Source organism: Saccopteryx leptura, chromosome 12 (assembly GCF_036850995.1).
Source record: "Saccopteryx leptura isolate mSacLep1 chromosome 12, mSacLep1_pri_phased_curated, whole genome shotgun sequence".
Classification (NCBI taxonomy): domain Eukaryota; kingdom Metazoa; phylum Chordata; class Mammalia; order Chiroptera; family Emballonuridae; genus Saccopteryx; species Saccopteryx leptura.
This window is the reverse complement of record NC_089514.1, coordinates 1,025,039-1,053,005: the sequence shown is the minus strand read 5'-3', so window position 1 is coordinate 1,053,005 and position 27,967 is coordinate 1,025,039. Positions and strand designations below refer to the sequence as shown.

The 27,967-nt window shown below is 65.8% G+C and overlaps 2 protein-coding genes across 8 annotated transcripts in view; one reads left to right on the top strand and one right to left on the bottom strand.

The window, feature by feature from the left end:
* TNS3 (tensin 3) overlaps positions 1-27,967 on the top strand; it is a 146,098-nt gene that overhangs the window by 30,150 nt on the left and 87,981 nt on the right. For 3 of the 7 annotated variants that reach the window (XM_066354228.1, XM_066354235.1, XM_066354227.1), the window contains 2 exons: positions 5,246-5,283; positions 18,279-18,320. The gene's annotated coding sequence lies outside the window, so the exon portion shown is untranslated. Of the gene's footprint in view, positions 1-5,245; positions 5,284-14,843; positions 14,886-18,278; positions 18,321-27,967 lie in introns of those variants that run through there. The other 4 variants (XM_066354229.1, XM_066354236.1, XM_066354231.1 and 1 more) reach the window with 3 other exon arrangements.
* On the bottom strand, positions 18,722-22,425 carry LOC136384171 (collagen alpha-1(I) chain-like). Its single transcript, XM_066354258.1, has 6 exons — positions 22,373-22,425; positions 22,161-22,213; positions 21,573-21,655; positions 19,491-20,989; positions 19,022-19,162; positions 18,722-18,857 (listed from the first exon to the last, which is right to left on the bottom strand). The coding sequence occupies exons 1-6, from the start codon at positions 22,423-22,425 to the stop codon at positions 18,722-18,724; spliced, it is 1,965 nt and encodes a 654-aa protein (XP_066210355.1).

The following is a 27,967-nucleotide window of genomic DNA, read 5'->3' as shown; positions in this document are numbered from 1 at the left end:
CGTCCAGGGCAGAGGCAGGCGGGTCCCCCACGGGCATCCAGGGCAGAGGCAGGCGGGTCCCCCACGGGCATCCAGGGCAGAGGCAGGCGGGTCCCCCACGGGCGTCCAGGGCAGAGGCAGGCAGGACACCTCTCTGTCCTGGCAGCAGAGCCTGTGCCAGGCCTGGTCTCCCCGCCACCCCGGTCACAGCCCTTCTCTCTCTGAAGAAGACGACAGATGTCCCGGTTGGACGGGGAGACGGGAGATGGGGTGTCAGAGAGGGTGTGGGCACGGCGCGTCCCTGAGCTCCGGCCTCGTTGACACAGGAGGGGAGGAACTTGCTCTGTGGATGGACAGTCTCAGTGCAGCCACTGCTGAGTCTGGGAGTCAGCCGGGCATCTGTGGGGCCTTCCAGAGGGTGTCCGCTGAGCCTCCTGGTCCCGCCGACCCTGGACGGCATTCAGGAGTAATCACCTGAGAGCAGCTCCAGAGCTAAGTCTCAGATCCCGTCTGTGAGGGGCCCCGGCGTGGGGGGGGGGCTGTCCATCTGTGAGGGGCCCCCGGCGTGGGGGGGGGCTGCCCATCTGTGAGGGGCCCCCGGCGTGGGGGGGCTGCCCGTCCGTGCGGCCATCGTGGGCTGCACAGCACTGAGGGACAGAGGTGAGGCGGGGGGTGTGTATGCTGTTCGGCGCCGTCTTCATACCCTGGGGCGTGGGGGTCGTTAGGACCTCCAGCCCATGGAGAGAGCGGGGTGGCCACGCTGTGACCGTGTTGTTGGCCAGCCTGCCGCTCCCTTGGGCACCTGGCCCCTTTCGCCACGTGTAGCCCGGTCCTGGGGACTCGGGTTGTGCGGCAACCTTGAGTGTGATGCGGGAGGAGCAGAGGCCCCCCCTCCCTCGGTAAACATGTGCTGGGTGTTGAATAGAAGGCTCTGTCTGAAGCGTGTGGGGCAGCGGCCGGGGTTTCCAAGGCTCCTGGAGACGCACAAAGAATAGCAGTTCCAGGACGACGTCTAAAAATGTTGGCCGCAGCTGCACCAGATGCTGGGGTGTGGCCGCGGCCGTGGTGGGCGCCAGGATTCTTGCCCGTGGCCGGGGCGCCCCTGGTTGGGAAGGGAGCCATTGTGCGGCGATGGTGTGGGGGGGGGGAGGGCGGCCCCTGGGCTGTGGGGGGAGCAGCAGAGCCAGACGTCCAGCTCAACCCCACCCCCTCCTGCTGGACGGGCGGCTCAGCTCCTCACGTTCGCAAGGCGACCGATCCACATGTGTCTCCCTTTAACCAGCTGTCCGTCTGTCTGGCTGTTCCGGACGTCGAGCGTCTAACAGGACAGAGAAGAGGCTGGTGGTGTTTAAGTCAACTCGCCTTTTAAATCCTTGGTCGTTTGAAATAGCAGACTTTTTACTTTTTTGATTTCTAAGAATCCGTTCTCAGTATCAAGCTGTTGACTCGGGACACTCGGCGGCATGTCCCGGTGTTGGCGGCTCTGACCCGCGGACGCGTCCGTGTCTGAGGGCTCGCATGTCCCGGTGTTGGCGTCCGTGTCTGAGGGCTCGCATGTCCCGGTGTTGGCGTCCGTGTCTGAGGGCTCGCGTGTCCCGGTGTTGGCGGCTCGCGTGTCCCGGTGTTGGCGGCTCTGACCCGCGGACGCGTCCGTGTCTGAGGGCTCGCGTGTCCCGGTGTTGGCGTCCGTGTCTGAGGGCTCGCGTGTCCCGGTGTTGGCGGCTCTGACCCGCGGACGCGTCCGTGTCTGAGGGCTCGCATGTCCCGGTGTTGGCGTCCGTGTCTGAGGGCTCGCGTGTCCCGGTGTTGGCGTCCGTGTCTGAGGGCTCGCGTGTCCCGGTGTTGGCGTCCGTGTCTGAGGGCTCGCGTGTCCCGGTGTTGGCGTCCGTGTCTGAGGGCTCGCGTGTCCCGGTGTTGGCGTCCGTGTCTGAGGGCTCGCGTGTCCCGGTGTTGGCGGCTCGCGTGTCCCGGTGTTGGCGGCTCTGACCCGCGGACGCGTCCGTGTCCGTGTCTGAGGGCTCGCGTGTCCCGGTGTTGGCGGCTCTGAGGGCTCGCGTGTCCCGGTGTTGGGTGGCTCTGACCCGCGGATGCGTCCGTGTCCGAGGGCTCGCGTGTCCCGGTGTTGGGTGGCTCTGACCCGCGGACGCGTCCGTGTCTGAGGGCTCGCGCCCCTCCCGCGTGGCGGCCGCCCCGGCACACCGCCCGGGCCGCTCTGTCCGTGGCGGGAGCAGCGTGCACAGGTTTCCAGGCACGGTTTGCTCGGATTCGCCCGTCTCTTCATCCGGTTTCTGCTTTGTTTCCTGTCTCTGTGGTCGCGGAGCGGCTTTATTCCCGTTTTCATTTCTGCCGGTCCCATTCCGATCCCATTTCACGGCTGATTGCTTTTGGAATCTGTGTTATTTCTGTGTCTTTTCTTTTTTTTCCCTTCACCAGTGAGCCGGTTTTTCCCGGCACCCCTGACCGCGCGGCCCGTCCTCTCGTGAGTGAGTCATGACGCTGCCTCTCACCCGGGTCGCCCGTGGGTGCGTGGACGGAGACCGGTTGGTACCGTACAGAGTGTTAATCTTTCTCTCCTTGCCTGTTCTCACCGTCGTCACCCATTAGGTGTGTCAGAAGAAACCCCCACTTTCCCGGGCCACCCGGTCTGGGTCATTTTTCTTCTATTGCTGGGTGACGTCTTTCTTCCACGGCGGACGCTGTCCTGTGTCCTGCTCGTCCTCACCCGCCGCGAGGGGAGGGGCGTCGCTGTGAACAGGTTGGCTCTCTGTCACACGTGACGACTCCGTCGAGCGGCTCTGGCTCTCCTGACCTGCTTCTGTGTTCCGTCTGCCTGACCCGACCGTGGTAATGGGCTCCGTCTCCAGAGGGACAGACCCCTGGGGTGCACGGAGACAGAGAGAGAGAGAGGCTCCTTATACGAGCTCGTGCACACGGTGATGGAGACTGAGATGTCCCGCCGTCCGCAGTCGGCGAACTGGGGACCCAGGAGAGCCACCGTGCGGCTCCGGTCCAGGTTCGTGCTCAGGAGAGGGCCGGCGGTCCAGCTTCAGGACCGTCAGGGGGAGAGAGGACTTCCTCCTTCTGTTGCCCGGCCTGCCGGTCAGGCCCCGGATAGACAGGCCCCGCGGCGAGCCGTGGCTGAAGGGGGCGGTCCGCTCTCTGTCGACAGACTGAGCTGACGGTGGTGTTTCATTAACTTGATTGTGGTTAGGGCTTCACAATGTGCGCTGCGTGTATCAAATCATCACGTTGTACGCTTTAAACATGCACAGTTTTGTCCGTCAATTACAGCTCAGCGAGGCTGGGAGGACGCCCCGCCCGGGCGGGAGCTGGTGCTGGGTTTGTGGAGCGGGTGTCGGGGCCGACGTCAGAGTCACCGTGAGCGCCGTGCCCCCTGGGCCTGCGCCCTGTGGGGGGGCAGCTGTGGGGGGGGGGTTCGGGTGCTTTTGGGGCCTCCCTTCTTCCTGGGGACGGCGTCGTGCCCCCTGGGCCTGCGCCCTGTGGGGGGGCAGCTTTGGGGGGGTTCGGGTGCTTTTGTGGCCTCCCTTCTTCCTGGGGACGGCGTCGTGCCCCCTGGGCCTGCGCCCTGTGGGGGGCAGCTGTGGGGGGGGGGTTGGGTGCTTTTGTGGCCTCCCTTCTTCCTGGGGACGGCGTCGTGCTGAGTGGCGGTCAGGGAAGGAGGCCCCTCTGTGCAGCCCTGCTGGACACCAGCTTCCTGGAGAGGGCGGCTCTGCTGTTTCCGTCTGCGTCTCTGATCTGGGCTGAAGCCCCTTCCCTAAGGGGCCGTCCCGTCCGGATGGGAGACCCTCTCCTTTCCCATTAGAAGACACAGACTCGAGGATGCTTGCACACACTTCAGAGGCGCAGGTGATCGATTCAGAAACTAGATCTCGCGGAGGGACCCCCCGCCGGGCTCCACCTGACGTCTGGGAACTGCCTGCCACGGCCTCGGTCCCCCGCCCGGGCCTGTGTGGGGCCAGCCCTCTGCACCGGCTCACGGGGGAAGGGAAGGCCGGGGGATGAAAGCCTGTGTCTCCACACGCTGACCGGCTCTGGGGGGTGTGTTCTGACCTCTGAGGCTTTGTCCTCCCGGGACCCCACACGCTTCCTGCCGATGTGAAAGCAGGTCCCTTGAATGGAGGTGGCGGCGTCTCAATAACCCTGGGGGAGGGAACAGGCCCAGAGAGGTCACTGGCCCCGCCCAGGGCAGCCCAGATAGGAGGCCCGGGAAGCCCCAGCGGACACGCCCCGCACCCAGGTCCCTGACCCTCACGCCGCAGCTGCCCTCAGAGGGTCACCTCCGTCCACGCGGAGCCTGCGGCCGGCGGCGGGTGCGTGTGCCTCGTGCCTCAGCGTGTCCTGCGGGTTCTGCCCGGAAACATCGGGGTGGGGGCCTGCCCTGCGCGCCCCCGTCACGGGGGTGGGGATGGGGGGTACTGTCGGCACAGCTACAGCCCCTGGCGGGGGGTGGGCGTGAAAATTCACACTGGTCCCGGCTGGAAACCTGCCTGGCCGGTCCCCGGGACTGACACACGCCCATGTGCCACTTGGGGTCCCCACGTGGCCCCGGGGCGGGGCCCCCGGCAGGAACTCCGTCATGGAGTTAGCCCGACGGTCCGGCTGCTTCTCAGCCGTCCGGCAGTGGCAGGAGCGTGCGGCTTTCTCGCTGCCTCGAGGCGCCCGTCCTGCGTCTTCCGAGCATTTCCATGGTTTCCCTTCTCTCTTCCGGGAGCAGCTCTGGTTTCCAGGCAAACATCAGCGCTCTGGCCGCTCTGGTTCCCCTGCCGGGGGCCTCAGGGAAAAGGGTTCGGGGGCCTGCACCCCGGGACGGCTGGTCGCTGTGCCCAGAACCCCCGTCCCCCGCCCCCCACCCGTCTGAGCGTGGCTGCTCCCCGGGACGGCTGGTCGCTGTGCCCAGAACCCCCGTCCCCCGCCCCCCGCCCGTCTGAGCGTGGCTGCACCCCGGGACGGCTGGTCGCTGTGCCCAGAACCCCCGTCCCCCGCCCCCCACCCGTCTGAGCGTGGCTGCTCCCCGGGACGGCTGGTCGCTGTGCCCAGAACCCCCGCCCGTCTGAGCGTGGCTGCAGCACGGTGACAGCGCGGTCCTTGCACACACGTCACCGCACGCCCTCGGAGCCCCGGCTGCCTTCCCGGCAGAGCAGCCGCCCTCGAGCCAGACTCTCCAGGACCTCTGAGAGGGAGGGTTCGGGGGTGTCCAGGTGCCGCGGCCCAGACCACTGAGCTCAGGTTCTCTCTTCTCTTCCAGCCTGCAAGTTCTCGTGCCACGGGCAATGTGAAGCCAAGGTAAGCGGCCGCGTCCCCTGGGCCCTTTCGCCGGTTGGCCGGCTGCAAACGATCCGCCCGGAGGGGCCGCGCTGGACCTCGGCCACAGGAGGGAACTCCAGAGGGGCCTCGAGGGGCTTTCCCGCGGGCGGATACGTTTCATCTCCAGAGCGGGCTGGGAGCGAGCAACGCAGTGTTTGAGTTATAGGAAAATAACGCTCAAGAATCCGGTTTCAGACGCGAGCTGGCTAATGGGGTCCTGGCCCTTTCTCCAGAAAAACACGATCCCCTTTCTAGTGGACCCCCTCCCACCGCCTCTCGGGGCCAGAGGGGGCGGGAGTGGGGTCTGGGTCCCACCCCCGGCCTGGTCTGGAGGAGTTTGCTGGATTCTCTTTAGGGCAGTCGTTCACAGATCGATGGAGGATTCGGGTCACAGAAGTGGGGGACCCAGAGTTGAGGTTGTTGTCCCGTTTTTTGTGTGTTTCCTGGAGGGGTAATTGGCCAGTGGACGCCGTGAAGCCCCAGAGGCCTGGCATGCTGGGGTGAGGGGGGGCTCTGACCAGGGGCGAGCTGAGATAGCCCGGGAAGGACCAGGGGTGCTGCTGGGGCCCCTGCCCGGGGCCCTGGCTCCCGACCCGGCCTCAGCGCCCGCACCTCCACGGGGCCCTGGCTCCCGACCCGGCCTCAGCGCCCGCACCTCCACGGGGCCCTGGCTCCCGACCCGGCCTCAGCGCCCGCACCTCCACGGGGCCCTGGCTCCCGACCCGGCCTCAGCGCCCGCACCTCCACGGGGCCCTGGCTCCCGACCCGGCCTCAGCGCCCGCACCTCCACGGGGCCCTGGCTCCCGACCCGGCCTCAGCGCCCGCACCTCCACGGGGCCCTGGCTCCCGACCCGGCCTCAGCGCCCGCACCTCCACGGGGCCCTGGCTCCCGACCCGGCCTCAGCGCCCGCACCTCCACGGGGCCCTGGCTCCCGACCCGGCCTCAGCGCCCGCACCTCCATGGGGCCCTGGCTCCCGACCCGGCCTCAGCGCCCGCACCTCCACGGGGCCCTGGCTCCCGACCCGGCCTCAGCGCCTGCACCTCCACGGGGCCCTGGCTCCCGACCCGGCCTCAGCGCCCGCACCTCCCCCTCCACGGGGCCCTGGCTCCCGACCCGGCCTCAGCGCCCGCACCTCCACGGGGCCCTGGCTCCCGACCTAGTCTCAGCGCCTGCACCTCCACGGGGCCCTGGCTCCCGACCTAGTCTCAGCGCCCGCACCTCCACGGGGCCCTGGCTCCCGACCCGGCCTCAGCGCCCGCACCTCCACCTCCACGGGGCCCTGGCTCCCGACCCGGCCTCAACGCCCGCACCTCCCACGATCTCCAGACACAAGCTGGTGCTCCCCACACATGGGCTGCCCCGTGCGAGATGTCCAGGAGCTGGGGTGTGGGGTGTGGGGGCCGTCTGTGCCTGAGAATTTCCAGCTGGTCTTTGGCCGAGTGAGGAACACACGCAGGAGGAGGCTTCGTGGCGCCGCGAGCCAGCTCAGGGCACGCGTCCTGTGTGTGAGGACCCGGGTCCTCGTGTGCTCCACCACACGCACTCACATACAGGGATACATGCAGACACGCCCAGTTCACACACGTGCACGCAGACACCCACGCAGACGCACAAACGTGACGTACACCATGCACACGTGCACACAGGTGGATAGGTGCAGGCACAGATGCACACACGGAGATATGCACCCAAGCACACAGTGGACACACATGTCACACGCACACACACGCAAAGTGAGAAGAACTGTAGGCACGTCCAGCCCTGTAGTTTTTTCCAGGAAGGAGATTGAATGACTTTTCAGACTTCCCTTGGAGAATGTGAGACCGTGTGTAGTGGACAGGCCTCCAGCCCCCGAGCCGCTGCCCCACCCGCCCTCGCTGACCCGCCCCCCCAGCCTCTTCTGCGATGTCACGTGACCGGTGTTCTGCGCTGTTCTGAGAGCAGGTGTCTGGGGTGGGGCTCTGGGTGCCCCCGGTCTCGCTCTGGGGAGGGCTCGCTCTCTCCGTGGGGGCCGGGGTTCCTGCTCACACCTCGTGGGCAGCGCTGACGTCCGGCCTGGCCTGGTCTAGGTTGGCTGTGCCCACAGGACGCTCTGCCGCTGTGTGCTCCGCGCTTGTGACCCGAGACTGGTGTGGGCAGAGGTCCCCGCCTGCGGGGTCAGTGCCGCCCTGGGGGGCCCTTCGTGGCCCCCCTAGCAGGTCCCTCCCCCACTTGTGAGGATTTGGATGAAACCCCTGACCCCTGAGGCCTCCTCTGTAGGGAGCCTTGTCCAGCCCAGCTTGTGACTCATCACCAGGGGGGGTGGGAGGCTGTGGAGGACACCCCCCCAGAGCCGCTGCCTGTCTGGTGTCATTTTGGTATGTGTGGACGACTGCGCTGGTGTGTGTGTGAGTGTGCATGTGTGTGTGTGCCTGTCTGTGAGCATGCACGCATGTGTGTGCGTGTGCCTGTGTGTGGGTCTGCATGTCTGAGTGTACACGCCAGTGCACATGTGAGTGCCTATGTGTGTGCATGCATGTGTGTGTATTGCATGTGCCTGTGTGTGGGTCTGCATGTCTGAGTGTACACGCCAGTGCACGTGTCAGTGCCTATGCGTGTGCATGCATGTGCATGTGTGTGGATGTGCGTGCCCGTGGCAGTGTTGCTGGCTGGCCCCCTGACCACGGCCGCAGACCTGAGACCATCACCGTTGGCACCGTAGGCAGCCCAGCCGGCTACGTAGGGGATTGAATTCTTTGGCTCAAAGCATATTCCAAAAGTCTTAACTCACACTGATTGTGGCATTTCTAGCTGCAGAAACGGGCAGTTTGCTGAGAGGCAGATAAGCTCTCGCTGTTATTAGATCACAGTGGCGGGGAAATGTGTCCGTACTCGTTTTATTTGATAACGCAGCTTCGAATGGAAAGAGAACGCCACCAGCAATAACAAAGCGCCTTCTTATTCCAGAACCGTGCTGCCGTCGCTGGCGGGGGGACCCCAGGCCCGTAAATTCTCTGCTGCCCCTGGAGACGAGTGGGCGGGGTGGGGGTGCCCCTCTGGGAGCAGGGCAGGGGCTCCCCCGGACGTCTCGGTCCCTTGGTCGGGGGACGGGGCTCTCCCGGACGTCTCGGTCCCTTGGTCGGGGGACGGGGCTCTCCCGGACGTCTCGGTCCCTTAGTCGGGGGACGGGGCTCTCCCGGACGTCTCGGTCCCTTGGTCGGGGGACGGGGCTCTCCCGGACGTCTCGGTCCCTTGGTCGGGGGACGGGGCTCTCCCGGACGTCTCGGTCCCTTGGTCGGGGGACGGGGCTCTCCCGGACGTCTCGGTCCCTTGGTCGGGGGACGGGGCTCTCCCGGACGTCTCGGTCCCTTGGTCGGGGGACGGGGCTCTCCCGGACGTCTCGGTCCCTTAGAGGACGGGGCTCTCCCGGACGTCTCGGTCCCTTGGTCAGCACAGCGGGCCGGATTTCTTGGTAGAACTTTCGGTTGAGAACACAGGCCCTGGCTTCGGGCCTGATGTGGCCGGGCCCCGGCTGACCTGGGCTGACCAGAGCGTGGACCGAGGTCCCTCTCTCACTGGGCACAGGAAGCGTGTCCCTCGGTCAAGTCTGTGCTGTCAGGGACACACAAGGCAGGGACCGTGTGCTAGAGTGAGCCCGGCACCTGGAGCCTCAGTCTTTCCGTGTGAGAAGTGGGCCAGCAGCACATCCTATGATCCTTCTGCCAACAACTCGCTCTTAGCTCTTCGTGGTGGGATGTTTGGTATTTCGGGTCGGGGACGTGTGTGTAATTGTCGGAAGCTCGGGGCTCCAGACACCCCTCCTCCCGGGAGGCACCCAGGCCGGTGGTTGGGCACTGTGACCTGGTGTTTTCCTGGCCGCCAGTGACTCATTGACACGAGGAAAGAGGAAGCAGGAGTCGTGAGCGGTGGGGAGGGGCTGGGGGGGCTGCGTGCTGTCCCGTGCTCTCCTCTCGTGTGGGGGGGCTGCGTGCTGTCCCGTGCTCTCCTCTCGTGTGGGGGGGCTGCTTGCTGTTCCGTGCTCCCCTCTCGTGTGGGGGGGCTGCTTGCTGTTCCGTGCTCCTCTCACCTGTGGGGGGGCTGCTTGCTGGTCCGTGCTCCCCTCTCGTGTGGGGGGGCTGCTTGCTGTCCCGTGCTCCTCTCACCTGTGGGGGGGCTGCTTGCTGTTCCGTGCTCCTCTCACCTGTGGGGGGGCTGCTTGCTGGTCCGTGCTCCCCTCTCGTGTGGGGGGGCTGCTTGCTGTCCCGTGCTCCTCTCACCTGTGGGGGGGCTGCTTGCTGTTCCGTGCTCTCCTCTCACCTGTGGGGGGGCTGACGGGAGCCCAGGGGCCTGGAGCCGGCCCACCGCCCACCAGCACGGCTGCCCCCTCTCCCGGGACGGACGCCCTGAGGATCCACAGCCCCCGCCAGCCCCCGCCCCACGGCTCAGGTCCCTCCTCCCGCTGACCACTCTTCTGGACGCCTTCTCTGAGACCCCAGGAGAGCACAGCCCCCGGGACATGGGCAGGGGCAGTGTGTCTCCCCTGCTTTCCCGGCCCTGTGATAAACGTGAGTGGGGGCGTCCTGGGCGGTGGTGGGAGGTCTGGGCGTCTGTCTGTAGAGAAGGGGAGGCCCAGCCCTGCTGCCCGTCCACCCCCCAACCAGCCAGCCCCCGAAGTGGCCGGAGGGCCCCTCCTGCTGCTGCTTGCGCCGTCAGGGATGAGTCTGGCCACGTCCAGCATTCAGCATGGAGGGGCCCCTCGACCTCCCCCGGGATGGTGGTGGTGGCGGCCTTTCTCCGGGGGGGGACCCACCTCTTTCCTGGGCGCACAGGACCTGGATTGTCACTGAAAGGGAAGGACCGGGACGCCTCCCCTAGAAAGCCGCTGACCCCGAGGACGCAGCTCGAGTGAGTCTGTGGTCGTCCGCCTCCCGCCCCACGGCCGAGTCCCGGGTGGTGTTGGGGTGACGGGGCTTCCTAGCCCAGAGCTGGTGACGGCACCTGCTCAGAGTGGCCGCGACCGGCTCGTGAGTCGGGGGTGACCGCGCGTGGGCGTAGCACCGGGCTGTCCTGTCCCCTCGTGGTCACGCCTGCCGACCCCGTGGCGGCCCACCCAGCGTGCGTGCGTATGAGGACAGCTGTGCCCCTGGGTCGGAGGGCAGGCGCCGAGGTCACTCCTGCACCGGGCCCCCGGGTTGGAGGGCAGGCACCGAGGTCACTCCTGCACCGTGCCCCCGGGTCAGAGGGCAGGCACTGAGGTCACTCCTGCCCCGTGCCCCTGGGTCGGAGGGCAGGCGCCGAGGTCACTCCTGCACCGGGCCCCCGGGTTGGAGGGCAGGCACCGAGGTCACTCCTGCACCGTGCCCCCGGGTCAGAGGGCAGGCACTGAGGTCACTCCTGCCCCGTGCCCCCGGGTCAGAGGGCAGGCACTGAGGTCACTCCTGCCCCGTGCCCCTGGGTCAGAGGGCAGGCACCGAGGTCACTCCTGCACCGTGCCCCGGGTCGGAGGGCAGGCACCGAGGTCACTCCTGGACCGTGCCCCCGGGTCGGAGGGCAGGCACCGAGGTCACTCCTGGACCGTGCCCCCGGGTCGGAGGGCAGGCACCGAGGTCACTCCTGGACCGTGCCCCCGGGTCGGAGGGCAGGCACCGAGGTCACTCCTGGACCGTGCCCCCGGGTCAGAGGGCAGGCACCGAGGTCACTCCTGGACCGTGCCCCTGGGTCGGAGGGCAGGCGCCGAGGTCACCGTGCACTGTGCCCCTGGGTCGGAGGCCAGGCGCCGAGGTCACTCCTGGACCGTGCCCCCGGGTCGGAGGGCAGGCACCGAGGTCACTCCTGGACCGTGCCCCCGGGTCAGAGGGCAGGCACCGAGGTCACTCCTGCACCGTGCCCCTGGGTCGGAGGGCAGGCACCGAGGTCAGTGCCCCTGGGTTGGAGGGCAGGCACCAAGGTCACTCCTGGACCGTGCCCCTGGGTCGGAGGGCAGGCACCAAGGTCACTCCTGGACCGTGCCCCTGGGTCAGAGGGCAGGCACCGAGGCCGGATGGTGAATGTGGCGGGCGCCCTCCTCTTGGTGACCGTTGGTGTGTGTGCGTCTGGGGTGCCTCACAGGGTCCACGGGGGCGGCTTCCTGCCTCTCCTTTTGCAACGCCGGCTGCGGTCACGGACAGCCCGTTTCCAAGTTCCTGGTTTTATTTTGGGGATGGCTCCTTCTGAGGACCCGCGCGTATCACGAACCCACTTCTCCCTCTCGGGCTGTTTTTAGCCTCAGTGAGAGCACCGTGAACTCAGCACCAGATTCTAACGTGAGTGGGGCTGCGTCTAGACCGACGGACGGATGCCGCGGCCACTTCCTCAGGGCGGGGACGCAGGGGCCGCGCCTCCCCCCCCCCCCCCCCCCGCCGTCAGGAGAGGAACAGCTCACCCTCCTGCCTGGGGGCGTTTTGACTCCGGCCTGTGTGTTTCTGCCTATTCACCCCCAAACCCCCCAGAGACTCCCGGAGCCCTGAGCACCCCGCTGTCTCAGCCGAGCCCACACAGGACCGGCTGGGAGCCCCGAGGCCCTCCGGGACGTCCTCGGGATAACGCACGGTCAGCGGCTGAGACAGGCTGTGAAATCAGGGATTCGGGCCCCAGGGTCTCACCTGACACCTGCGGCCCTTGACAGACCCGTCCACTTCGGAGCCTGCGGGGGGTGAGTGGGCTGGGCTGCGGAAGGCCGTGACCTCTCGGGCTGCCCAGCCAGAGCAGGGGGCCACCTCCCAAGGAGGGGACGCAGGAGTGACCCGTATTCAGGGCAAGCCCACGGGACGCTGTCCTGCTCCAGCGGGCCAGGGTGCCGGCGTGCCCGGCCGTCGGGTGGACGGTGGATGGTCAGGGACCCCGTCGGCAGGTCCTGTGAATGTGGACGGAAGTTTAGCGCCGTCCAGCGCGAGCAGATGTGGGCTTGGTGGACGTTCGTGCGGACGGTCCCAGTGAGCCGGTGGCGTAGGCTGTCTGATGCTACACTTTTCATTTTAATTTGTTTGAGGTTTGGCGATATGTTGCGGGCTGTTGGAATTTCTCCCTTTCTCTTTCCTGTCAGCCCCCCCCCCGTCCCCCCTCCCCAGGTCAGAGGACAGTCGGTGGAAACCGCACTGTTGACTGTTCTTAGACACGTTCCACGGGGCGTTTCTAACCCTCCCTCTCCAGGATCCCCCTTTGTGGGGTTCGCCTGAAGTATCTGCTGTGTCCGTGCCTTCTCAGCCCGGCTGTATGGGGTCGTCCACTTCTCATCTGCCCTTGTGTGGAACAGCAGCCCCCAGGTCTCCTGGGGAGTTCCTCTGCTCGTCCCCTGCACAGGTGGGGGGCTCAGCCTGACTGGGGTGTCCTGCGCTCCCTCCTCCTCTGCACAGACCCCCCCCGCAGTCGCCCTTGTGAAGTGGGGCGCGTGCTGCCTCGTGGGGGTCAGACGGGACTGGGTGTCGCCTCCGTGAGAACCTTTGCCTGAGGCGTTGAGCCTGAGTAGCGGTTCCTGGTGACGCCTGACCGAGACGAGGGTCACATCTCCTGCGGCCGCCTCTTTGCGTGGCTCTGTTCGTGGTGAAGCCGCCCCACCCCACCCCAGGGGTGCTGACGACGGCCTTGATCTGGGGCGGCCCCTGAGCTCCGCCCAGTGGACCCTATCCTGCCGGCCGGCTCAGGACGCCCTGTGCTGACTGGGTCTGGTCCTGACAGGCACCCCCAGGACTCAGCATGTGACTATTTGTGGAGGTAGAGCCCTTTAAAGAGACAAAGCGCGGTTATCAGGGTGACCTCGTGTGACCGGGGTCCTTCTAAGAGGAGGTGGTGGGGACACAGACGTGGGAGGCAGACAGATGTCTGCACACCAGGGAGAGAGTACCCAGTAGGGACCAGCCCTGTGACTCCTGATCTGGGACATCCAGCCTCCAGGGCTGGGGGAGTGTGAGGGTCTGCTGGGTGCCCGGTCCGTGGGGTTTGCCATGGCCCAGTGACCAACAGAGTGGTATTTGAGCTGCGTTCTCTTCTCAGAATCAGTGCTGGGGTTGGGGGGGCTCTCCTCTCCCCTGATTCTGTCCCCATTTGTAACACTGGTGATACTGGTAACACACAGCCTCACAGACACACAGCCAGATACACACAGCACACAGACAAACACACACAGACACGTGGATACACAGACACACACACAGCTAGACACACAGATACACACAGCCACACGGATACATAGATACACACAGCCACACTGACACACAGCCAGACACACATAGCCACACGGACACAGAGACAGACAGATAGACACATGGACACACAGCCACACGGACACACAAACAGACAGACAGACACATGACACATAGGCACACACAGCCACATACACACAGCCAGACACACAGCGACACACGGACACACAGACACACACACAGCCAGACACACAGACACACGCAGCCACAGGGACACACAGACACACACACAGCCACACAGACACACAGCCAGACACACACAGCCACACGGACACACAAACAGACAGGCAGACACATGACACACAGGCACACACAGCCACATGGACACACAGCGACACACGGACACACAGACACACAGCCAGGCACACACAGCCAGACGGACACACAGCCAGGCATACACGCTCACCCACACCCCCACTCCCAGACACGGTCACTCGGGGGCGCGAGGCCCCTCTGTCTGGCCGCCTGCGCACCTGCTCTTGGGGACAGGCTGTTGGGGTCAGGCTGCTGATAGCAGGGCCACGTCAGCAGGTGCGGCTGGGTGCAGCCTGTTTGTTTACGCTCGCCCTTAGTGACGGTGACAAGGCCCCCAGGGAGCCATGAGGAGGCCATAAAGTGTGCTGGCCCAGGCCTCTCGGGCCCCAGGAGCCGTCCTCGTCCCTGTGGGCGCTGACCCTGCGTGCCCGGCTCGTCCTCCCTCGCCCCCTCTCCGCGCCCTCTCCTGGGGGCTCCTTCTGTCGCGAGAGGGAGCCACTCCCCTCGGGAGGCGTGTGGAGTTTGGACCCAGCGGAGTCCCCTCTCCTTCCGGGACCTGTCTGCCCTGTGGGTGGCCCCTGTGGGGCACGGTGCCCGGGCGCAGGACGACTGCTGGGGCTGAGGTGTGGGCTGGCCAGGAGGACCCGCAGACACGGTGCCGGCCGGCAGGGACGTGAGCATCTGGGAGCGCGCCCCGTGGGGACAGGGCCTGCGCTGTCTCTGTGGCGCTTGGCGAGGGACGCCCGCCTGGGCCCCAGGCCGCTCCCGCACGGCCTTGTGGGCGGCAACGTCGGCCCTCGTCACCCCGAGTGCGTGGCGGTGGCCGCTCGCCGCTCTGCTCTGTCGGGAGCGGGGACAGGCGGCTGCCCACCCCCGGTGCTGAGGAAACCTCGCTCCTCCCTGCTGGGGGGAGGGCCAGGCCGGCCCGGACATGACCAGGGTACAGCCTGCCCTCTTCCCCGCTGCCCACAGAGGAGTGACGGCGCCGTGAGCCTGTGGTCAGAGCCTGGGGTCAGAGCCTGGGGTCAGAGCCTGGGGTCAGAGCCTGTGGTCAGAGCCTGGGGTCAGAGCCTGGGGTCAGAGCCGGCCGGAGACCGGGAGAGAGCGGGTGAGCACACGTGCTGGGCCTGACCTGGCCTGACCCCACTCTGTCCTGGGGGTGTTGCCTGGTGTCTCTCTGCTCAGGAGGGGGCGGGCCGTGGTCAGAGGGGCAGGTGTACAGCCAGGACAGAGATCCTGGGCCTGTGTGGGCTCCCGCCTGGGCGCACGGTGTCCACAGAATCCGTCCACTCTGCCCTCTGGTCAGCTGCAGGGACACCGAGCATCAGGACCTGCAGCCCGGGCTGGGGGGAGTGGTGTGCCTGGTCACCCACATTTCTAATGCCCAGCAGGGTGTCCTGGTGACAACGTGTGTGTCCTCAGCCTCCGTCCACGAGTCCATCACACTGTGGTCAGCTGCCCTTTCTTCTTTGAAGGGCAGAGACTGAACGTGAAAATCTGACCATTTAGACGTAGTTCCCGTCCTGGGGTTGAGCCATGTGGAGGGAACCCAGGCCGGTGTGTCCACTTGCTGGTGGTCATCAACCAGAAGTCAGCAGCTCCTGACGGAAAGACTAGTCTTCTCTTGGCCGGCAGGTGGCTGGGCCCCCGGACCGTCGTCCCCTCTCTGCGGTGGCTCTTGTGCGTGTTCAGGGCAGACGTATTCCACCGGGAGGTCGTTCCTCAGACGTTCGCGTCTGCGTGTCCCCACGGCGTGTGCGCGGATGGCAGGGCTGTGCTTCTGGGTGGGCTGGGACCCAGAGCGGGCGTGTGGACAGACAAGGGAGTGGACCGGGTCGCGGGCGGCGGTGAGCTCGGCCCCGATGTCGGCGCGGACGGGGTTGGCGTAGGACCGGGCGCCGTGCGATCTGGGCCCCTGTGAGGCACTCGCGTTCCCCGGGGGACGCCGTGCGGGGCCCGGCCGGGTGGACAGTGTCACGGCCGGGTGGACAGTGTCATGGCACACCGCCTGGTCGCAAGGGGGACCTGGGCGGCACGGGGCATGCCCGGCCTCTGACTGCGCACCTCGTGGCCGCCGTCCGCATTGCTCGCCTCCGGATGCTTCGTAGGTTTTTCTGCCAGTTCGCTCGATGGACGTGTTTCCAGACCATGAATGGAGGAAGTAGTTGATGGGCTGGACTTTGAGGACAGCTGTCGAGTCACAGGAAAGCTGAGCAGACGAGGACAGAGTCCCGGACGCCCAGGCCCACGTGCCCCTGCCGTTTCCCCTCCGAGAACGGCTTGCGTTTGCTGGGCTCCTAAGCCCGTGTGGACACGTGGTCGTCAGCGTTGTTTGAGGGGTGGTCCTGGGACTGCACGTGCTGTGGCCACAACCACCTGTACCCACCGCCACCCCCGTGTCACACGTAGTCCCGCTGCCCCGAGCCCCCTCCCTGCTCACCTGTCCCCCCACCCCCACCCCGAGCCCTGGCAGAGGCCGGCCGGCTCTGTGTGCCATAGTCCCCTCTTTTCTGGAACGTCACAGAGCAGGAGCCACCCAGCATCCGGCCCCTCTGGACCGGCTTCCGTCCCCGAGCCGCGTGGCTGGAAGGGTCCTCCCTCCGTGTCTTCTCACGGCGGAGACGGCTTGTTTCTGTGTGTGGCCGAGTGAGACCCCGTGGCCCGTCCGGCAGGCGGCGAGGTTTCGAAAGCAGGAGCTCCGGTTCCTTGCGCGGTCCCGGCGAGCATGTCCAGCGTTGCGTGAGCTGCCCGCGCACCCATGGCCGCGTGGCCGCTGGGACGGTGGCACTAGGTCAGCGCTCCACTGACCCCAGGGTGCTTGTCCCACTGACCACAGGGTGCTTGTCCCACTGACCACAGGGTGCCTGTCCCACTGACCACAGGGTGCCTGTCCCACTGACCACAGGGTGCCTGTCCCACTGACCACAGGGTGCCTGTCCCACTGACCACAGGGTGCTTGTCCCACTGACCCCAGGGTGCTTGTCCCACTGACCACAGGGTGCCTGTCCCACTGACCACAGGGTGCTTGTCCCACTGACCACAGGGTGCTTGTCCCACTGACCACAGGGTGCCTGTCCCGCCGCCAGCTCCCTGGGTCTCCAGACTCGCGTCTCCTTGTCTGTTTTACGTCCGTTTGTCCCCCCGCTCTCTTGTCCAGCTTGACCACACCTGTGGCTCTGGGGACACACAGGTGACAAGGGGGTGTCCTGCTTCCCAGGACGTCTCAGCGGGGAAAGCCCACCACAAAGCCAGCGGTTCTGAGAGCGAGAGGGGTTGCCGTGCGTGCATATGTGTGCGTGTGTTCATGTGTGTACGCGTGCGTGTGTGTGTGTACATGTGCGTACGTGTGCATACGTGCGTGCATGTGCGTGTGTGTGCATGTGTACATGTGTGTGCGTGTGCTGGTGGAGAGGATGGGGCGCGGGGAGAGGGTGCCCCGACCTGGACGCGATCGTGAGTCAGAGCCGGTCAGCAGCGGTTGTAGGTCCTGGACACATGAATGACCGTGTGTCATGTTCCTTCAGGAACTGCAGAGGAGTTATAAATAGTCACCATGGCCACAGCCAAGGCCACGCTGCTGCCCACAGGGACGGTTAGTCAGAGCGGGGCTTCCCTATCCGGTGCACAATTCAGAGAACTCTGAGGGCGGGGGTGGAAGCATGGGGGGGGGGGGACGGAGGAACGCCCGGGCTGCACCTGGGAGCCGCCTCCTGCTGCCCCCCCCTGCTGACCGCCCTTCCCGCTGCTCCGGGGCGGCCAGCTGTGTCCGGAGCCCCCATCACCGTCAGCTCTTCAACGAGGACACTGAAACCCAGAGTGATTATGGCCCCGTGAGGGCCCCTGAGACGCACTGGGTCAGCCCTCCTGGTGCCTGTGACCGTGCCTCGTGGGGGTCCCCTGCGGAGGTGGCCCCGGGACGTGGGCACGTCCTCCCTGATGTCCGCCTGGGTCTCCAGAGGACCACGTGGCCGAGGGACGGCTTCCCACCCACGGTCCCCGTGCAGAGCTCTGGCTGGGAGCGCGACGAGTGCGCTGACGTGGCCACATTGAGGCTCCGTGCTCAGCGCCACGTCGGGAAATAGTTCTGGAAGAGGCGGTCCATTTCGTCAGGAAGGGCGGGCCGGCTGGGGGGCTGTGAGGTGTGGGGCCGCTGGGGAGCGTGGTGGAGCCCTGGCCTCCTTCCCCTGTGCTCGGCGCAGCGGGGAGTGGCCGGCCCCACCGCCTGCGGTCAGACCTGGGCCCCACCAGTCCCTGGAAATGACCACTGAAGTTCTGTGTATGTGAGGGGTGGGCTTGTCCCTTGAGTGGGGGGGGGTCCCCACGGTTTCACTAACCGTTCTGCAAGTGAGGAGGGACGTGGACTGTGTCCCCCTAGAGACGCTGGACCTTGGCGACCGTGCGCCTGGTCAGGGTCAGTCTCAGCTGCAGGCACCCCGCTCGGTCATCGCGCCGAGTGTCCCCGAGGACCCACCTGCTGACCGTGTCTCCCCTCCTCCCCCAGGTGGAGCTTCCCCGCTGTGCACGGCGAGTCCACCGGGATCAGGTAAGTCCCGGCTGCTCCTGGGGGCCGTGCACCTCACACAGGATGGCTTTCTCTCCGTCCAGCTCCCTCCAGGGTCCCGTCCCCATTTGAGCCTCAGTTTTAAGTCCCTGGTGCTCACGGGCCCCTGACCACACACCTGGCCACCCGCACACGTCGTCGTGGGGCTGCCTTTCAGGTCGGTCCCCTCCGGGGACTCGGTCACCTGAGCCCGAGCTGGCTTCTCTGTGAAGAGGCCACGTGTCCGTTTTCTTAGCGATGAACCTGTGGGGAGGGTCCCCGGTCAGGACGCGGTGGCTCTGGAGCAGGAAGCCGGGCAGACGCCACCTCTCTGTCAGACGGAAGGGAACCTCTGGTGACAGCACTTTCTGTTTGGCTTGCTGGCTTATTTCTAAACGGAAATGTCACTTGAATGTCACAGCCCCTCCGGGCGTTTTCTTTTGCCGCCTCCGTTGGCCACGAGGGCTGAGCCGGTTGTGACTGCCGTCGGGCTGCTGGCAGGGCCTGTGGCTCAGGGCGCGCCGGGGGCCCTGGTCCTGGCTGCAGTAGGAAGTGACTCACCGCAGGGTGTGGGGGCCTTCCACACCCCGTCTGTGTGGGGAGGAAACCATGGTGCCCACCGCCTCCCCCCACGGCGTCTGTCACTGTGTCCCCACGCCCAGAGTGGACGCGGCCCCGTGCCCTCGGCCCTGGTTATGCCGTACGCAGCATCCAGAGTCCGGCGGGGGTTTGCCTGGCGTCCGGTGTCTGGCGTCCTGTCCCTGCTGGCTGCGCCCGGATCCCTGGCCTCCCCGCAGTCGCCGGGGTGCTGCCCTCCCTGTGGCTTTCTCCCCGGAGCGGGGGTGCTGGAGGGACGGGCAGTAGGGTGGACGTGGGCAGCTCAGCCAGCTCGTCCCCCCCCCCCGGGCTGGATTGCCTCTGGCTGGGGGGGGTTTGGTTCCAGGTCTGCCCCGCCCCCCACCCCCAATGCTGTCACTTCTCAGGGCAGAAGAGAACCTTCCAGAACCCCGGGCCCGGCGTTTCAGACAGCGTGGCCCCCACACTGCCGATGAGACTGGACTCCCAGGTGTGGGTGGGTCCAGGCCCGGTCACCTGGGGACCCGTGTTCCCTTTGTTCCCTTCACGGGGCACCTGGTCCGTGTCAGCTGCTCGGACGTCTGTCCAGAGCGTCACCTGTGCTTCCCCAACCCAGACGGGGAGAGCCCGGGGCTGATACAGTGAGGGAGTACCCCGAGGTCACCCCACACTGAGTCCACTGCAGCCGGGCTGGGCGTCCACTGCTGCCGGGCTGGGCGTCCACTGCAGCCGGGCTGGGCGTCCACTGCATCCACTGCAGCCGGGCTGGGCGTCCACTGCTGCCGGGCTGGGCGTCCACTGCATCCACTGCAGCCGGGCTGGGCGTCCACTGCAGCCGGGCTGGGCGTCCACTGCTGCCGGGCTGGGCGCCCACTGCTGCCGGGCTGGGCGTCCACTGCATCCACTGCAGCCGGGCTGGGCGTCCACTGCGGCCGGGCTGGGCGTCCACTGCAGCCGGGCTGGGCGTCCACTGCTGCCGGGCTGGGCGCCCACTGCAGCCGGGCTGGGCGTCCACTGCTGCTGGGCTGGGCGCCCACTGCGTCCACTGCAGCCGGGCTGGGCGTCCACTGCTGCTGGGCTGGGCGCCCACTGCGTCCACTGCAGCCGGGCTGGGCGTTCACTGCAGCCGGACTGGGCGTCCACTGCAGCCGGGCTGGGCGTCCACTGCAGCCGGGCTGGGCGCCCACTGCGTCCACTGCAGCCGGGCTGGGCGTCCACTGCTGCCGGGCTGGGCGCCCACTGCAGCCGGGCTGGGCGTCCACTGCTGCTGGGCTGGGCGCCCACTGCGTCCACTGCAGCCAGGCTGGGCGTCCACTGCAGCCGGGCTGGGCGTCCACTGCTGCTGGGCTGGGCGCCCACTGCGTCCACTGCAGCCAGGCTGGGCGTTCACTGCAGCCGGACTGGGCGCCCACTGCAGCCGGGCTGGGCGTCCACTGCAGCCGGGCTGGGCACCCACTGCAGCCGGGCTGGGCGTCCACTGCTGCCAGGCTGGGCGCCCACTGCAGCCGGGCTGGGCGTCCACTGCTGCTGGGCTGGGCGCCCACTGCGTCCACTGCAGCCGGGCTGGGCGTCCACTGCTGCCGGGCTGGGCGCCCACTGCAGCCGGGCTGGGCGTCCACTGCTGCTGGGCTGGGCGCCCACTGCGTCCACTGCAGCCAGGCTGGGCGTCCACTGCAGCCGGACTGGGCGCCCACTGCAGCCGGGCTGGGCGTCCACTGCAGCCGGGCTGGGCACCCACTGCAGCGGGCTGGGCGTCCACTTGCAGCCGGGCTGGGCGTCCACTGCGTCCACTGCAGCCGGGCTGGGCGTCCACTGCAGCCGGGCTGGGCGTCCACTGCTGCCAGGCTGGGCGTCCACTGCTGCCGGGCTGGGCGTCCACTTGCAGCCGGGCTGGGCGTCCACTGCGTCCACTGCTGCCGGGCTGGGTGTCCACTGTGTCCACTGCTGCCGGGCTGGGCGTCCACTGCGTCCACTGCAGCCGGGCTGGGCGTCCACTGCAGCTGGGCTGGGCGTCCACTGCGTCCACTGCAGCCGGGCTGGGCGTCCACTGTCCACTGCAGCCGGGCTGGGTGTCCACGCCCACGCCCACGCCCATGCTGTGCACACGAGAGAAGGTGGCTTTGTGGGTGCCGCTTCTTGGGTTTTCATTCGCCGCATTTTAAGTCAAGGGTCACCGTGCAGGACAGACACGCATGTTCTGTCCGTGGAGCTCAGAGTAAAGAGTTGGCAGGTGTTTCGTGTCCTGTGTTCAGAACCCTGGGTGGTATGTGTGCAACTCGGGGCCTCATTAATTCTGAGAATGTTTTGTGACGTGGGCATTGGGTGTGAGCTGGGACACCATCCCCAAGCTGGCTTGGTCCCAGGACAGAAACAGCCAGGGGACTGGGATTTCAGGTGTCCCTTGTCCCCTTGCCCGGCCCCAGCACTGTCTGAGCTGCACACGCTGTCCCCCTGTCTGTCCTGCCCCCTGCCCCGCCCCACCCACGCCACCCTCGTGTGTGATCCGAGGTCGTGGGGACTCCTCTGCCTTCCAGGCTTGGGGGCCTGCGGCTGTGGGTGGTGGTGGGCTTGGGGTGGGACCGTCCCTCCGGCACCTCCGTGTCCTGCCCTCCGACTCGGTGTGGTTCTGCCCCATCCTGCGTGGGGACACTTCCACGTGTCCCGCAGATGAGATGTCACCGCAGTGCTGTGCGCCTCTCCGACAGGTTCCAGGCCGGCCTCGTCTCCGTCCTCAAACTCGGAGCTGCGGGTCCCCTGGGTTCCTGGGGTGACACTGTCCCCCGGGCCAGGGCACCTTCACGACTCCTGGGGTGACACTGTCCCCCGGGCCAGGGCGCCTTCACGACTCCTGGGGTGACACTGTCCCCCGGGCCAGGGCGCCTTCACGACCCCTGGGGTGACACTGTCCCCCGGGTCAGGGCGCCTTCACGACCCCTGGGGTGACACTGTCCCCCGGGCCAGGGCGCCTTCACGACTCCTGGGGTGACACTGTCCCCCGGGCCAGGGCGCCTTCACGACCCCTGGGGTGACACTGTCCCCCGGGCCGGGGCGCCTTCACGACCCCTGGGGTGACACTGTCCCCCGGGCCGGGGCGCCTTCACGACCCCTGGGGTGACACCGTCCCCCGGGCCGGGGCGTCTTCGTGACTCCGGGGGTGACACTGTCCCCCGGGCCAGGGCGCCTTCACGACCCCTGGGGTGACACCGTCCCCCGGGCCAGGGCACCTTCATGACCCCTGGGGTGACACTGTCCCCCGGGCCAGGGCACCTTCACGACCCCTGGGGTGACACTGTCCCCCGGGCCGGGGCACCTTCGTGACTCTGGGGGCGACACGCAGGGGAGACAGTGCCGTGCGGCAGCTGCACGCCGTTTCCTGCGGGACGCGGTCTGTGGGGGGCAGAGGGGCGCGTCGCTGTGTCCCAGGTGACTGACCTCTAGAGGTTGGGGAGGTGGTCTGTGTCCTCACGACCGGGTCTCACGTGCGTTCAGCGGCTCCTGTGATGGACGTGCTGCTCACGCAGGCACCGAGCATGGCCGGGGTCACGCACGCGGCCGCAGGCAGGTCAGGTCTACTCGAGGCTGCGGCCTGCACCTGCCTCCTCAGGCCCCTCGTGGGGACGGAATGGGCGGCGGTCCTCAGCACCGGGAGGCCCAGGGGGTGGGGGTGGGAAGCCCGCGTTGGGCAGTGAGCTCCAGGGGCCGCTGGCGTGCGTCCAGTCCCTGCGGCCTTGGCTGTGCGGCTCTTTCATCACTGTCCTCTCACCAGCTGGAGAGAGGGGGTCAGTCCAATCAGTTCTGGAGCACGCCATCTGCTCGTGGGGACGGCGGCCCGTGATGGCCGCTGACGGGACCCTGCTTCTCCTCACCCTCGTCTGGGGACCCCCGGAGCCCGTGGTTGGCGGGCAGCCTGCAGGACACAGCGGTCCGATGGTGGCCCGGCAGCTCTGTGCTGACGTCCACGGCGCAGGTGTGTTTGTTTCCGTCTTATCTGCCTTTCCTGTGCCGTCCCGGACGCCAGCTCCTATCGGTGCGCCGGGGGGAGGTCGTCCCCAGCGCAGGTGTGTCTCTCGCCGGGTCATCATTGGCGTCACCTGTGTGAGCGTCCGCAGGGCCGGGGCTCCTGGGCAGCGCAGAGGCCGGGGTCAAGGCTGGCGTGGGCGCGGCCAGCCCCGCGGGAGTGCTGTGTCTGAGAAGTTCCCTGTGTCCAGAGTGGCCTCTGTCCTTGAAGGGGCTGTGTCCCCGACTTCCGGTGGCCACGCGCAGGAGGGGGCCGGGCAGCACGCTCAGCCTGGGACGCAGGTGCCAGCCCTCCCTGGCGGCTGCTGTGCACGCTGAGTGTTTCTCCGGGGCCACTGTGGTTTCTCGCCCTGGAGGAGAGAATCGTTTCTGAAATTTGAGTCCGTGTTTCCTGAATTCATATGGCTTCACTTCTGTTGTTTAATTAAAGTGAGGACAATGGTGGTTTCTGTGGAAGGTGACACTGGGAGTCAGATTACACCATGTGAGACCAGGGTGTCCAAACCGAATCCTGTCAGCTACACCTTTCCATTTGTGTATATGCATGGTGTGTGTGCATGGGTGCAGTGCATGCACAGTGTATATGCATGGTGTGTGTGCATGGGTGCAGTGCGTGCACAGTGTATATGCATGGTGTGTGTGCATGGGCGCAGTGCATGCACAGTGTATATGCATGGTGTGTGTGCATGGGCACAGTGCGTGCACAGTGTATATGCATGGTGTGTGTGCATGGGTGCAGTGTGTGCACAGTGTATATGCATGCACGTGCATGGTGTGCACATGTGTGTACATGTATATGCCGCATTTGTGTATGTGTGAGTATGCAGTGTGTGCATGCATGTATATGTGTGCATGTATGTGCATGCATGGTCTGTGCCTATCTGCGTGTGTACATGCATAACAGGTGTATATGCATGCACGTACATGTGTGCACTGTGCACGTGTGTGCACTGTGTGTGCACTGTGTGCACATGTGTGCACTGTGTATACATGTGTGCACTGTGTGTGTGCACTGTGTGCACATGTGTGCACTGTGTGTGTGCACTGTGTTTGTGCACACCCAGGATCCCACAGAGGAACCCTGCTTAAGGAGGACACGTGGAGAGGCTCAGTGCAGACAGGGCCGGGTGGGGAGTGCACTGAGACTCAGGAGGCAGGGACAGGGCAGCGGTCACACAATTAGGAAGGTGGACAGGTGGATGGCACCAGAGCTGGGTGCTGTCTCCACTAGAGAGCCTGCCGTCCACGCGGTGCCCCTGGAGGGACTATGTTTGCTGGGGGATGGCCTCAGGCCCTGTTCCCTAGCGCTGTGTCCGGTGGGCGCCCACGCTGCTGGCTCTGTGTCTTCCCACCGACAGCAGTGTCCTGGGCTTCCCGGGAGGCGGCAGAGTGAAGAGTGGGGGCTTAGGGAGAGCTGAGGGTGAGCAGAGGTGTGGTTGGGCTCGCTGTCCCTGAGGTTTGCTCGCATCCTGACCCAGAGCCCACAGGGGCAGCTCGGAGCAGGCGATACGCCCTGGCTGGTGACGGTGTCTGTCACTGCGCCTGTCTCTCAGTGCCTCATCTGCTCTGTTCCTGCCCGTTCTCAGGGTCCTCTGGGAAGGCGGGGGTCCCAATCAAGCCGAGGGGGAGGGAGTGTGGAGCCAGCGTCCCCGGCAAGCGCAGGGTTGCGTGCACTTCGCCCCCTGACGCCTCCTCTGTGTCTCCCGGGCACGTGGCTTTCTCCTGAGTGGTGCAGAACGAGTGTGAAGGAAGAGGGCAGGGCACTGTCTCAGAGCCCCAGTGCGCTTTTCAGATCCGGAAGCAATGGTCACTGGAAAGAAAGTTACACATGGACACAAGTCCAGAGCCTCTCTCCCCCCTGACCCCGCCGAGGTGTTCCCAGACTGCGCGGAGCCCCTGAGCGTGAGCCGGCCTGTGCCTGGGACACAGGGCCGTGGGGTCTCCAGCACCCAGAGCCCAGAGGGAGGCCTGCAAAGCCCTTGGTGCTGACAGAGGGGCCCTGGGCCGGCGGTGAAGTCAGGGGACCCTCGTCCATTCCCTCTAGGAAGGAGCAGGACCCAGACTTGGACCCCGGTCAGAGCCCCTGCCAGTTTCCAGAGATGGTCCCTGGTTTCCAGGCTACAGGAAGGGGCCTTGAATGTGGCCCCCAGCTGGCCTGGGCTGCCCAGCAAACCTGCTCTGCCCCTTCTCACCACCGGCCAGGCCTCCCTGCCCTGCCGGCTTTGATTCGCCGCCCCTCCCACACCTAAAACAACATCCGGCCTCGGGCTTTGTCGGCGTTGGGGGGAGCCGTCGCCCGGATTTCTGGGAAAGGCGGTGGGTTCAGAGACTCTGGCAGCTTAGGGCTTCCCTTCGCGGGAGCGCCTGGTAGACTTTCCTCAGGACTGATCTCCCAGGAAGGGGAAAGCCTCCCCCTCCAGATGAGGGACCCCCGGTGCTGGCCTCCCCTTCGCAGCCGGGCCGCCCGCGGGTGGAGGGGGCCCAGAGGGACTCGCTGACCTGGCGTCAGCTGGTGCCAGGGGAGGGAGCCGGGAGCCTGGCTAATGGTTAACCCTCGTGGCCTCAGGTGCAGACTTGCTCACTCTGTTTCCGTCCCTGAGTCACAGAGATCGGCCCCGGCACACACACACGGCCAGGTGTGAGCTCCCGTCACCCCGGCCGCTGACCTGACCTCGCAGGGCTCTGGGGCCGCCCTTGTCCCTGGCAGCCCCGGTCCTGGGGTCACCACGCCCAGGCCCTCGGGGGTGACCCGGAGTGAGCCTGTCCCTCAGGGAAGGGCCTTGGGAAGTGTCTTCCCCGGAGTGACTGTCGCCAGGTTCGAAGTGGCAGTCTGCAGTGGTGCAGAGGGGTAGCCTCCACATGCCCCGGTGGCCCGGGATGCCAGGGTCACCCGTGCCCGGATGTGGAGACAGCAGTGAGTACCGATGGAAATGGGGTGTTTGTTACTGACGCCCTGATCCGGGCCACGTCCGCACGCAGCGGGGCGGCTGCGGTCTGGACCAGGGGTCCTCAAACTACGGCCCTTGGGCCGCATGCGGCCCCCTGAGGCCATTTATCCGGCCCCTACCGCACTTCCAGAAGGGGCACCTCTTTCATTGGTGGTCAGTGAGAGGAGCATAGTTCCCATTGAAATACTGGTCAGTTTGTTGATTTAAATTTACTTGTTCTTTATTTTAAATATTGTATTTGTTCCCGTTTTGTTTTTTTACTTTAAATCAGGGGTCCCCAAACTACGGCCCGCACCCCCTGAGGCCATTTATCCGGCCCTCGCTGCACTTCTGGAAGGGGCACCTCTTTTTTTTTTTTTTCCTTTTCTGCATTTTTCTGAAGCTGGAAACGGGGAGGCAGTCAGACAGACCCCCACATGTGCCCGACCCGGATCCACCCGGCATGCCCACTAGGGGGTGATGCTCTGCCCATCTGGGGCGTCGCTCTGTCGCAACCAGAGCCATTCTAGCACCTGAGGCGGAGGCCACGGAGCCATCCTCAGCACCCGGGCCATCTTTTGCTCCAATGGAGCCTTGGCTGCGGGAGGGGAAGAGAGAGACAGAGAGGAAGGAGAGGAGGAGGGGTGGAGAAGCAGATGGGCGCTTCTCCTGTGTGCCCTGGCCGGGAATCGAACCGGGGACTTCCACAAACCAGGCCGATGCTCTACCACTGAGCCAACCGGCCAGAGCCAAAGGGCACCTCTTTCATTGATAGTCAGTGAGAGGAGCATAGTTCCCATTGAAATACTGGTCAGTTTGTTGATTTAAATTTACTTGTTCTTTATTTTAAATAATTGTATTTGTTCCCGTTTTGTTTTTTACTTTAAAATAAGATATGTGCAGTATGCATAGGAATTTGTTCATAGCTTTTTTATAGTCCGGCCCTCCAACGGTCTGAGGGACAGTGAACTGGCCCCCTGTGTAAAAAGTTTGGGGACCGCTGGTCTGGACTCAGATCCGCACGGATTCAAGTGATCTGAGTGCCTTTTACCTGCCAGAGGGGCACTGGCTAAAAACGCACATGGCAGCAAGTGTGTCCCCCCGCCAAAATACAGGTCTCTGCGGCTGTGCGTGGGAGGGACGGCCCCGCCCTCTGTTTGGAAGCGCAGGGTTCTGGAATCAGGCTCCGCCTAGGATCCTCCCGGGCCTCAAACCTTTCACCTTCTCGTGCCTCACGTGGACGCCAGCCATTGCGAGGTCTGCGGTGTCCTGGTCTTCCGGAAACGTCTCTGTTTAGAGAGCCAGGGGCCCGTGGCTGTTTCTTTCTTCGAGTCACCGAGAACGCCTCTGTGCCTCTCAGGACGTGGTCCCCCCGCCCGCGGGAGGCTGGTGGGTGGTGAGGGGCCGCTGGGCGCAGGCACCGTCTGTCCTTTGGAGAGCCGGACGCCCCCGCGGCTCAGGGCACGCGGCTTTTGCAGCGTCTTACTTACCTTTCTCGACGTTTAGAACGGGATCCTCTCCAACACTCACTTCCCCGGAGGATGAGGGTGCAGTTCCGTAAAAAAGAGAAGGCTTTGTCCTCTGGGGAACCGTGTCAGAAGGACTGAGATCTGGGGAACCGTGTCCCACTCGGGGGACACATCTGGACAGAAAGACTGAGATCTGGGGAAACCGTGTCCCACTCCGGGGACACACCTGGACAGAAAGACTGAGATCTGGGGAAACCGTGTCCCACTCGGGGGACACACCTGGACAGAAAGACTGAGATCTGGGGAAACCGTGTCCCACTCGGGGGACACACCTGGACAGAAGGACTGAGATCTGGGGAAACCGTGTCCCACTCGGGGGACACACCTGGACAGAAGGACTGAGATCTGGGGAAACCGTGTCCCACTCGGGGGACACACCTGGACAGAAAGACTGAGATCTGGGGAAACCGTGTCCCACTCGGGGGACACACCTGGACAGAAAGACTGAGATCTGGGGAAACCGTGTCCCACTCGGGGGACACACCTGGACAGAAAGACTGAGATCTGGGGAAACCGTGTCCCACTCCGGGGACACATCTGGACAGAAAGACTGAGATCTGGGGAAATCGTGTCCCACTCGGGGGACACACCTGGACAGAAA

What these genes read in the sequence shown, in the direction of transcription:
- LOC136384171 (XM_066354258.1), bottom strand. Translation starts at nt 22,425, where the DNA reads ATGCTCGGTGCCTGCGTGAGCAGCACGTCCATCACAGGAGCCGCTGAA. An exon ending in ACAGGAGCCGCTGAACGCAC is followed by an intron (nt 22,214 to 22,372) that starts GTGAGACCCGGT and finishes TGTCGCCCCCAG; the next exon opens with AGTCACGAAGGTGCCCCGGC. An exon ending in TCTGGGTTGGGGAAGCACAG is followed by an intron (nt 19,163 to 19,490) that starts GTGACGCTCTGG and finishes CCGTCCCTCCAG; the next exon opens with CACCCCCGCTCCGGGGAGAA.